The 12,497-nt window shown below is 37.1% G+C and overlaps 2 protein-coding genes across 4 annotated transcripts in view; one reads left to right on the forward strand and one right to left on the reverse strand.

The window, feature by feature from the left end:
* LOC112691596 (A disintegrin and metalloproteinase with thrombospondin motifs adt-2-like) overlaps positions 1-8,918 on the reverse strand; it is a 61,353-nt gene extending 52,435 nt beyond the window's left edge. Inside the window, exons 1-2 of one of the 3 annotated variants that reach the window (XM_025565898.1) lie at positions 3,161-3,245; positions 2,160-2,279 (exon numbers count right to left, since the gene is read on the reverse strand). The gene's annotated coding sequence lies outside the window, so the exon portion shown is untranslated. Of the gene's footprint in view, positions 1-2,159; positions 2,280-3,160; positions 3,246-8,464 lie in introns of those variants that run through there. The other 2 variants (XM_025565899.1, XM_025565900.1) reach the window with 2 other exon arrangements.
* On the forward strand, positions 311-4,895 carry LOC112691597 (protein argonaute 18-like). The gene is made up of 2 exons (XM_025565904.1): positions 311-393; positions 3,254-4,895. Exons 1-2 carry the CDS (start codon positions 391-393, stop codon positions 3,893-3,895), a joined length of 645 nt encoding a protein of 214 aa, XP_025421689.1. The 5' UTR covers positions 311-390; the 3' UTR covers positions 3,896-4,895.
* Positions 8,919-12,497: the final 3,579 nt, after the last annotated feature.

Raw genomic sequence — 12,497 nt, forward strand, 5'->3', positions numbered from 1 at the left:
TATCTCAGCGCCCGCGGGCCCGTGACCGGAGTTCGCGTCCGGCTGTACGCGCCGAGGAAACGCAATAAAAACAATTATCGAGACGATATAGTGATTATAACGTGATGGGATGTCGGTTTTCTTAAGCGGCGGCGATGGCTGGTGCGGGAAGGGAGTGGGACTCGATCGGGTCGACCTTGTGTTCCGAACGGATATTATAATTACCGAAATCGATTGTGCACGGCAATACCGATTTCGGTTATGATAATATAATAACGCCTGTATATTGTATATATAAATAGTATAAGAAATATATAAGACGCAGCTTTAGCGCCAGCAAATCATTAGTAGTTTTTCCCTTGTGCCATCGGCGTGTCGGCGGCTAAAGAACAAACAAACGTCATCGCAACAATGGTGAGTACAATCAGGGATCAGATTCTATAGTTTTCGATAATATATTATTGTTGTAGACTGCCGTAATAACATATCCGGGTGAGTAATACGTGTTTGTCCTGGGCAACAAAATAAGTATTTCGAATCTCAAATTGTATACCACACGTCAATAAGAATTAAAATATAGAAAATAAGTTAGTACTTTTAAAATTGGTAACCATACGAATTTAAGTTTCTCAATAATCCCGAGAAACAGGTGAAAAGTTAGACAAATATGGCAAAGTTTACGGAATACCTGTTTTCGAAAAAATCGAATTTTCGTTTCCGTTGTAGGTGCTTGTAAAAAATTTAAATGTTCATGTATCTCAACTTTTTTTTTTTCAAAACTGTTAATAAAATCATTTTGATTTGACAAAAAGTCTTAAAAATTTTTTATATAGTTTTCCATTCATATCTATTATTGATAAAACAAAAAATTGAGTTTTATTTCCAGAACAAATTTTAGGAGCGTTTAAATATTACATTTTGACCAAACCATTAAAATCACAAAAATCTGCAGCGTTTTTGTAGTTAAAAATTAATATAGTTTCTTTTTTTTTTTTACTCTAGGCTTAAAAATTGAATATAGGTTTTTTAATGATTTTATCTGTAATAAAAAAACAAATAAAAAACACTGGAAAATTACAAATATGCTTAATTAACGTTATAAAATGAAATGTTGACAAAAACGGTGGTTCTAACGATATTCCATTTAGTTATTAACTTAAAGGCATTTCATAGTTTTGAATCATTTTAACGAAGTTTGTGCTGTTTAAAGGCACTTAAAAGTTTTGATATTCCAAAATTTGTTTTTGCAAAAGTTAGAACATTAAAAGACAAACTACTTTACTAAGAAATTTGTTTCTTCTACTTTATCAACCATCTTCAAGAAAATAAACTGATTCACCCGATCTCTTTTACTCGAAATAATTTTTTCAAGTGCAATGGTACATGTTTTAAGTTTTAAAGACCAATATAGTTATTCGCTATTTTTATTTTTTATATTTTTATAGTTTATTTTAGGATTCCTAATCCTTCATATAAAAGCTTAAATTTCAGTAATTTTTAGTTTTTATCGCAAAATAATCCAATCCCTGATAATAAACACGTCTGAATTTTATGAATGTGAACATGGAACGCGCGTTGTTATCGGACCGATATTCATCAATTCATTTGTTTTATTTTTATTTTCGTCAATTATTAAATCGGAATTTTCATAAGAGCCGAAATCACCGAGGCACGTTTATATGGTGTAAACTACTCGTTCCTACGTTCGGGTTCGATGCTGATAATATATAATTTGAATAATTCAACGTTCTTCGGCGAAAATGGCGGTTTTTGGCGAGGGCTTAAATATAACTACGCGATTAGTAAATAAAACACAATCGAGTAGATTTAATTTTATCTAGATTTGAAGCAGTGTGACCGGTTCAGGGGTACGATCACATTAAATCGACATGGGCTCACTCTTTTTTTACATTCCAGTGGCCCATTAAATCGTACATCCCTCCAGCCAACCCCTACCACGCTTGTATTTTAATCTGATAGTAAAGTCGTCGAGAACCGTTCGTCTCCACCAAGAATTTTAGTTATTTTATATTTCTTTTCCTTCTATTCTGACTTTCACGGACAACGATAAGTGTTTCAATGTCAACTGTAATTAATAGTGCACCCTTCGTCCAACCGACATAATATTGTTCGTAATTATTCATTTGAAACCGACACAACATCTGTATACAAATTCTTACCTCTCCTCTACTTCGTGCGATTACGTCTTGCTATATGAGTTAACAGACTTTGCATTGCGATTTGAAATTTTTTAAAAACTGTTTCCGTTATAACATCCTAGTGGTATAAAGATCTCGGATCTAAAACATATACATAACTATTTTTTAGGTTCACCTAATTTTAAAATCATAGTTTGAGTAATATTGTTTTGTGTACTGAACGATTTTTTTCAAATAAAAAATTTACGTTAGATTAAATAAACTAAATAAAACAAAATCATTAAACTATGAATATTTTTGTTATACAACTTAATAATATTTTGTTCATAAAACTTTTATCCTTCATTACTTTTTAACAACGTATGACGCATGAAAATTTAAATCTTATTACGTTGGTAAAAATAATTAAATTTAATCAACAATTTTAATCATACTAATTATATTTAAACTTAAATGAATTTTTTTTTTTTTTTTTGCTTAATATAGGCCATGGTTTATCGCAATTAATATTACTTCCCATCATTCTCTATTTCCACCATCTTTTCTGAATTCTCTATTCCTATCAAACTTAGGCCTTGATGTACACGATTACGCCAAGTCATCATTGTCTTGGTCGACCCATGGTCCCATTTTTATCCTGCTTCCATGAAGTTATTTTATTTAATAGTTTTCCTTCAGAGCGTCAGACAAGTCCTGCCCATCCGATTATTTTGTTCTTTATTACCACTACTATATCCGGTTGGTTGTATAGACTATTCAAGTCAATATTAGTTCTGCTCACATATTCATTGGTTTCCTCATTGTTTTCAAGGTTTTTAATTATAATTAACAGTTGATATTAATCACTTAAGAGTTTCGCTCGTAAACGTTTCCGACACGCGATCGTTTTCCACGCTGTTCAGACCGCTGTAAAGTTTCTTTTTCTCAGGCAATGTTTTCCAGAACACACAAAACGTACAGAATACATGAAAATGATGTTCTATTTTTTTACGATATTGTGATCTACCGCACAGCGTACTTACTGCGACAACCCGTTGCTGCGTCCATCACGGTCTCTATCGATGCCCGACCGATGTGTTTTTCATCAATTCATTGCCATTTCCGTGTTTTCGCAGTCTCGTCACAGTGGTAACGTGGCGGCTCTCGTTGGTTCGTGCCTGTGGTTGGCGCTCACCGGAAGCGTTTGCGACGACGTGCCGGGTACCGCGAATGGCGGCAACGTTGCGACCGGAAGTGACGACGGTCTCAGGAGCAAACGGTTCGTTGTGATCAGCGGTGACGGGGTGCCCGACTACGGTGACATTGGCAACGACTACGACGACTGGTACGACGACGAGGTCTACGAACACGACTCCGGTCACGGTGACGGCGGCGGTGGCGACCACGGTCACGACCACGGCGGCGGTGGCGACCACGGTCACGACCACGGCGGCGGTGGCGACCACGGTCACGACCACGGCGGAGACGACGACGACGACGACGACGACGGCGACTATTTCTACTACCACGGCGACGGTCCCGGTTACCATCATCACTGGTGGTGGCATCACTTTTACCACCACGGTGAGCCGCACCTGCCGTTCCCGTTGTTCCCGCCGATATTCGTTCACCGGCGACCGGTGCACCGCGGCTGCAGCGACTGGCCTTTCGTGTGCCGGAGCACGTACGAGGTTATCCGGTGGCTTCAGTGTTACCACGAGTTCGTGCACGACCATCACGATCTGCCACCGGTGCACGTGAGCCCGTGGCGGAAATGACCGCAGGAAGGGTTTAGAACGACCGCACCGTGTACATATATAGCAGGGATGGGCAACTCAAAGTTTCTAGAGGGCCGATTCTCGGAAAATAAAAATCTAGCGGGTCAGCGCATACAGGACGAACAAAAAAAGGTCGTTCGAAATATTAATTTTAAATAAAATTTTGTCTACACGGAACTAATGGATTCAACACACGCGACAGCACGACGCGAACGGTACGAAGAAACTGTTTAATACCAGATAAAAATTATTATAACGATGAGATAGAGTATAAACGAAAAAATTAAAAATATTATGATGCGATTTGAAAACATAGAACGGGCCAGATAAAAAAATACTCGCGAACCGGATCCGGTCTGCGGGCCGCCAGTCGCTCACATTTGATATAGTATTCTTTAACGACTTTCGGGATCGTCATATTTCGGTAATCAACAAACAACATCGGCCTTTTCGACACGAGCAACGAAAACGCGCGTCGAACCGTCTAGGTCCGTACGTTCCAAACCGTTATGCCGTCGCGATCTCGAATAAGGCCGCCCCCGAGGGTCGAATCATCCTTCTGCTGCACTCCCATGCGCAACGCGTCCATCAGACTTCTCGGGGAGTTCCTCGTCACGAGCCCTGAACGCGTGTGCACCCGTCCCACGTCGACCGTCCCGTTTATTTATTATTATTATTTCAAACACAAAACAAGCTCTGTCGCCAGTGCGCGCGTACGGTCCCGGCCGATTTCGATCGCAACGAGTTCACAACATTCAAACGCGAATTTTGTGCGAGTGTCGAAAGGTGTTCGGTTCATGAAATCCTGCATTTGGTTCACTTCGTTTAAAACTCACGCCATTAGTTTTATAATTATTATTGTTCGGCTCGTGGACATCCGCAGACGAACCTAGTGCTTTTTGATTTAGCTTCCGAGACTGCTTAGTTGCTCTGATTTACCCTCGGACTACCGTGACCCCGAATACTCTTCCACAAATACAGAGAAATGTAATCAATCTATATCCTGACACTGCTTTTTACTTTTTTCTCTTCTATATATATATATATATATATAGGGAGATAAATATTTTACGACAGACCACATGATCCATATACCGTGTACACAACTATAGTGAATCTTTGATCATTCTCTACGATAACAGCGTGAGAATCCTCTTCGTGTTATTTACCGTTCGTCTCATGTTCCTATCGTGTGCTTCACGTTCGTTGATAAAAATGTCTCGTAAACACTGGACGTAACCGGACCATTTGTATGTTTATGAAAATATATAATGTAATTCGATTGATTTAGAAATAGAATCTCTGTTGAAAACAAATATTAAGTATTGATTGAAAGGCGATAGATAATCGACAAACAGCTTTTGAAAAATTACCGTGAAAAAAATGGCTGGCTCGTGAAAAATATAAAAATACAATATTATTGTTGTTATCTAACGTTAGACAATTTGTATGTATTATTTTAAATTGTATTTTATATAATCCATAAGTTTCATTAATAAGATGTGCACGCAATGATCTCGTTGTATACGGATTATGAGTGCCACTAATAGTATATGCTTCTGTTCTATGATATTGTGACATGCGTACATTTTGATTAAAAAATGTTACAACACTTTTACTTGTTGTAGAAATTATATTTACATATTATTCAATTGCAAATAAAAGATAAAAAATGTTACTATTGTGTCAAATTATAATAGCGTGAGAAAATATTTTTAGTATCTTATTGGGTACTTATTAAAACTGTAATAAAGGTATGAATAATATTATATACGTAATACGAAAAACTAAATCTGGGATTACACATTCTACTTTTTGTCATTTTAGTGAATATTTATTCATTAAATCATCTATTTATTTCAGATATTTACTCATTGATTTATTATTGATTCGTATTATTTTGAATAATAGGTTATTCATTATACTATTAACATAGTATGATATATAAATAATATATTTAAATATGTACCTAATTTAATACATGTTTACACAGCTATTGTTTTACCCCACACATTTTCTCTGCGAGAAATTTCGAACATTGATATTTTCATTAATTTGTGACATTTTTTATAAAATCAATATTTTATTTTTTCGATTACAAATAACGATAAAATTTCCAAAAATGTATCATAAGGATACTAAAAAATAAAAATACCATAGGTTTTACCTTTGTGATTACATTTTTGTGAATATTTTTCATGGAAGCTTTTACTTCAATTCCTGCCTAAACACGAAAGTATCACTCAGTTACATAAATTATTTTTGCTCTGAAAAAATTATGTTCTTTAATTTACATCAGTTTTTGATGATTAAATAATATAATTCATTATATATGTATGGTTTATGTAGATAAAGTTTAATTCTGTGGGTATTGACACTGTAACACGTTTTTTATATCAACGTGGTACCACTTGATACAATTTTCATTTTTATTTAAGCGAAGTAGTTTTAATACATATTTTTTTTTAACAACTCGTGACAAATTTTTTAATTATATACGTTTTCGGTAAAAGCATTAATAATGCATCGATGTAAATTTTAGGAATTACGTAGATTGCTCATTTTACTGAAACATAATTAGAAGTCCTTCATGGTTTGATGAGTTACAACAAAATGGATTGAAAATTTTATTAATTAGTGATTTTCGTCATAATTTTTTTATGATACAATGTAAGTCTGTTGATAATATTTAAAAAGTGATGAAGTTTTCTTGTTAAAAAATATATTTTTCGAAAATATTTCAAGAGACTTTTGTTCACTAGCACCGAGTTAAAATATTTATTAAAAATAAATCAAATGTTCTACCTAGTTATTTTTTTTTTTATGATACGTATATATGAGATAAGTATGAACAAAAATTTGTAGCGTATTGAAGAAGAAAAACCTGAGTATTTCGTATTTCGATAACCGGATGAGAAAATCATGCCTTTGGTCGTTATGTGTTTTCCTGCCTTGAAATATAGTGAATTGAATATTCATCCCCGTCACTAACCGCCCGCGAGTGATCGAACGTGACCGTTACCGTCGCACGGCGTATCGGTTTTTATATTCTATTACGGTTCTGCGCAATATCGTGCAATATACGCCGGTAATTGTATAATAAAAACGTAGTGGTTATTAAAACGGAAAAAAAGAAATCATTTAGGTTTATCGATTTTTTTTATTATTATTGTTATTTCAGAAAGTGCCGCGGCGTTTGTTCCTTGCGCGCGTGAAGATTATCCGGGAGGAACTATATTATTACCGATACGTTGCGATGAAAAATAACGTGTACACGAAAGTCGTATCTCGTACGCCTAACCTGGGAGGAAAAATAGAACGAAATATATAAGTATTTTTGATTTTCCGGTGGGAATCTAGCGACATTAGGGCGGTCCGGCAGGCCGTCATCCATCGGCCGTCGTAGGTAGGGTAATTTGAGTGAAGCCGAGAGAAATATAAACGCGTAACGACAACGTTGTTCAAAAGTCGTTTTGCATCGCTTCGCAGTGAATCCACGTACTCGCATCCCGCCCACACGTCTCACCCGTCTTCGCGCCCCTCAAACCTTCGGAGGTCCGGTAAAATTAGCTCGTATTAGCAATGCCGGTGCTGCTCGTAGCGCGCAAAGACCGTCGGCCGAACGCATCTGGACGCGCAACAGCGGTCGGGCGGGCGGTAATCGCGTCCGTACGCACGTCTCGGCCGTGCACGAAACGGGCCGGGGACGTGATGCGACGGAAAACGTCTCGTCCTGGTCCCTCGTCCGTTTCTTCCTCGCCGTTACATTTTTACCGTCGCGCCGGCACACGTTCCGTTGTCGCCAGCACACGCGTTGCGATGCGCTCGGGGCAGCGCCGGCACACCTACCGTGTGCAAACCCACCCTCATACCCCGACGTACGCGCGCTCCTCGGGGGTTGCGTGTCCGGTCGAAGGGTCCGCACCGCCGGATCGTGCTCCGCTCCGATTTCTAAACGTCTCGTCACGCGTCGCCCACGCTAACCGGAGAGAAACGAATCGCATTCCAGAAAAAATCGTTTTGTTCCTTACGCGACCTTACGACCTCGACGACCCGGTGGAAAAAGAAGAAAAAACCGATCGCGCCGACACGGTTAATACTCGCGTCACGGTGTACGATTGCGGCGATCGTTTCGTTTTGTCGAGTGATAAAAATCGTAATAACTAAATATTTTCAATGTCATGTCAATTTCGATCTCTTGAAATCAATTAAATTGTTCACTGAACATAAGTTGCCCCGATGTTCGAATCCAGTTACTCTCGATTGGTGCTACGATAAATAGTTTACACGATCATTGAAAAAACGACAACGTCCACAAATACGCACATTCTGGTCTCCGAGTTGGTGTAAATGGCGAAAAAGAATACTAACCGTATCGAGTTAATAAAATATTATTACAAACCAAAAATAACTGTGTTTTACTTATATCAATGTTAATATATGAAAAATCATGTACCACGGATGAGTATACGAGTATATTCTAGGGTAAACATTGAATTCAGATGTAATACTATTGTTTTTTTTTATCTATATGTATAAATGTATGAAATTCAAACACCAATTACTTACTGATTAGCGTACTGCCAAAAACACTTTCGAGGAAACGTACTTTGTAAAGACGTAATGATAATGACATTTTCGAAAATCAAATTCCACGGGTCACGTTTGTTGTTTGCTCTTGGCTGGATACGTAAATTATTTTCACTTCTCGGTTACCTGAAAAAACATTTTATTTCGCCGTAACATGTTGATCTTAATAATTAACCGTATGATGTGTGAAACGTGAATCGATAATGCGCAAACAAATGAAAGTAAGTATCGAAGGAATACACGACGGCGAAATTGTTTCCCAAACAAGACCCGCGTAATTTAGCAACGGTACATAATTTTTGAACACCAAGTGTTTACGGGGTGCGATAGCGTTATTCGGTTCGCCCCGGAAGTCAATCGCGTTGCGGATAGATAAATATTTTTCATCCGTTTAAAATCGACTGCGTAAGACATAGGTCGCGTTACGCGTGCGCCGCGTACGACAACCGTGTTTACGGTTACGGTTACGTGTAATACGGGCACCGACGATAAGATTTCGGGACGGGGAAAACGAGTGAATTCGAAAAGCGAAAGCTAATCTTTATCGACGCGACGCGAACGCGGGGCACGCGAAACGCTATCGAGTCTGGTGTGTTGTTCACCCCTCGAGAGTGTATCGCGAATAGCGTTGCGCACAGTGTCACGGAGATAACAACTTAAGTCGAAAGTTAAATATCTATTATGTACGCGCAGGAGTCTTTTCGCAGGAGTTCCCCCGCTCCCCCGTCTTCTCCGCCGTTCAGTCGATTTACATTGTATAATGTACACCGCACACGTGTGTAAGACCGCGTATTCGAATGCGCACCGGCGCACACGCACGTGCACGTCACGTTGTAGCCGGTACGGGGTGGATCGCTCGAACAGGAGGTACACGTGACGCGTCGGATCATGTGCGCTCGTACATAATATTAATCTCTTAGGTGTTACCCACCGCCCCCCCTCCCCCCCCGGCAGCGCCGACTCGAACAAAAGTTGCGTTCCCTTAGTATAACGTTTTCGGTGCGTATTGTTCACGCGCGCGCGCGTGCGTGGCAAAATAGCGCATAATGTTTACTCGAAAGTCTCGCGCGTTCGGGATAACCATTTCCAATTCCTCACGCCTCTTGTGCGCGTAGAACTTTCGTCGTTGTCGTCTCGTCGTTACGATTACGTATGCCACGCATGCGACCCGTCGTCGACCCGTGCAGGGTTGGTCACACGGCGGCGAGTCGTCGTAACAGCACGTTTCGGAATCGATTTTCGAACGCTGTACGCGATCGTATCGCGTTAAGACCGTTCGCGGATCTTAGCGCCGCATACGATTTCACTCGTTCGTAACAACTAATCAACGGTAGAGAACGACTGGCGGCTGTTCTTCGCCGAGTTGAACGATTACAGCGACGTACGGTGGCTGCGTCCGCGAAGGCGTTTGCCAGTCATAACGTTACGTGTCCGATTATTGTGCAATCAAAATGTTTTGCGCCGCGAACAATGATGTTGTATCGTACGTCATGAACACATTCGATAGTTCGACGATGGTTCTTTGTGGGATTACTATGTTTATTTGTTTTTCTCTACCGTTCTGCGTCTACCTTCGCAGTGTTGCACGAAAGAAGAAAAAAAAAATGTTACGCGGCGGTTAGAACGTCGCGTGAAACAATTACATAATGTCAAACGTTCAAACAACAACTTAAAAAACGATAGTGACGTATGCTTAGCGATTTCCTGGAGTCGAATGAGATCGTTTATCGACAGAAATGTACCCGAATTGCCTATACGGGACGCCGTGTCTCCCATAGTTCGCAAGTTACGCAAGGAACTTGTGTTTTTTTCTTATTGTTATCGCTGAACTGTATTTACAGTGGTATACAGTTACTGCATTCCATGGCGAATCGAATAATAATTCATGTAGCAAGTAATAACTAAAGAGATGTAAAAAAAAAAAAAGCTTTTGTCACGTAGCGCAACACAAATTTTATAAAATATTAAAATTATCAATAATAAAATAACAATGATAGTATTATTATAAAAAGAACAAACAAAATGCAATGTTCCTGAAATTAATAATTATAATATTTTCATGGGCATTCAAATAAGTGGAAATATGAAAATATCAAATAGAATGATAATGATGGCGGAGAAAAAAAAACGCAAAAAAGGCTTTCATGACGGTTAAGAGCGGACAAGAGTCGTTGTAGTTCACACGGTAGTCGTCAAACCGTCTTTAGGCATTTTGTGATACATCGACGTCTCCAAAACTGATTCTGTTAATCAAACAGGCATCCCGATTGATAATTCAACATGTGGCGATATCTAGGAAAATGGGTGTAATTGGTAAGATCGTAGTATTTATCTGCCACGACTCGATTACGATTCTATCTTTTAATATTTTCTTATAATATATATATTTTTTTTATATCTATGATTTTGTTAAAAATCACTATTCGACCGAAATATCTTAATGAAATTAATTAATATTTTTTGTTTTGCGAAAGGTTAGAAAAACTAACCTAAAAAGGTTGTGCTAGAAAGAAAAGGACAATTTTTTTTGTTATTTAAATTTTAAAATCTAAAAATGCCATGATACCTTAATCATAATTCATAAAAAAAAAAAATCCTTGGTGAAAATTTCATAAAAATGATATTTATTAAAATAAAAGTATGTGCGTTGAATATTTATACTTTATGGACTTCAAAAATCAACATGTATTTATTTAAATAAGTATAAAAAGATGTATGTAATTATTTTTTGACACAAGATGATCTATTTAAATTACATTTATCGAGAGGTATTTATATTTATGTATTTCGAAGAATTTATTTACTTAATATACCTATTTTTACCCAGATACTATATCGAAAAAAATTAACCGTATACGATCTAATCATTATACTTGTGAAGCGTAAAATATGAAACTATTATACATACCGTATTCGTTTTTATTTTCAAAAAAATATAAGATTGTACATTATGAACACCATATAATAATATTTTGTGTTACAGAAAATTACGAATTTCACCTCTTAGATTTAAACTGATTAGTAATATCGTAGATAGTAATAAAATATCTGAATATGTGATAAAACAAAGCGATTAAAAAATGTCGTAACTTACATTATTCGTAAAAGTAACGTTTAAACAAATAATTGAAACGTGACTGTCTCAAAATAAAAAAACAAATTTAATGGAGCTATCCATATTATACGATGTCGAACACATGGAGTAGTTGACGTGACTTGTTTTGCATTTTAATGAAATGTACATAAAGAAATGAATTCAAATTTTTTTGTCAGCGCATAAATGACTGGGGACACGGTAATAATATATAAGGTTAAACAGGATGGACAATATCATTTTAAACGGGAAAGCACAACGAAACGATCGCTCTCACTAAATTATGTGCATTATTCTGACCCATACAGGTATTACCTATTAAACGTATTCGAACAATGTACACATATATATATATATATATCGCGGGAGTGTATTCATTGATAACCTTTTTTTTTTCACTTCTTTTCCCTTTTTTTTTTGTTCGACCGGAGAATTACAATTAGTGTAATAGTTATTCTGTAGTAAAAAATCGTTATTCAACTAATTGTTTTACGACTATGACCCAAGTAATATGTGCCAAGGTTTCATTATACTAATATTAATTTAGATGAGCTCAATTCTAAAACGTTTTCCGATATGCGATTATAAATAAATATAATTACGCAATTGATTCATGGTATCAAAAAGTAAAACTTTTTATAGGAGAATATATATTTTTAGAGAAAACCGTGTTGAAAATTTTTTTTGAAAACTTCAATTATTGTACAGTAGAAATTAAAATATTTTACAATAGTAACACCATAGGTACAATAGAACTAAAGAATATCTCAGTTAAGCCTTATTTGAGAGAATGCTACTTAGATGACTGTAATAATTAAAATTTTTGCGTTACAAGTGTTTCATAAACACAAACTGTATCGGTGAAATGTATATTATTTTTATTCAGTACCAGTTGTAAAAGGTTTTATGTATATTTCT

The sequence above is a fragment of the Sipha flava genome, unplaced genomic scaffold (assembly GCF_003268045.1).
Source record: "Sipha flava isolate LNK unplaced genomic scaffold, YSA_version1 64_pilon_pilon, whole genome shotgun sequence".
NCBI lineage: Eukaryota > Metazoa > Arthropoda > Insecta > Hemiptera > Aphididae > Sipha > Sipha flava.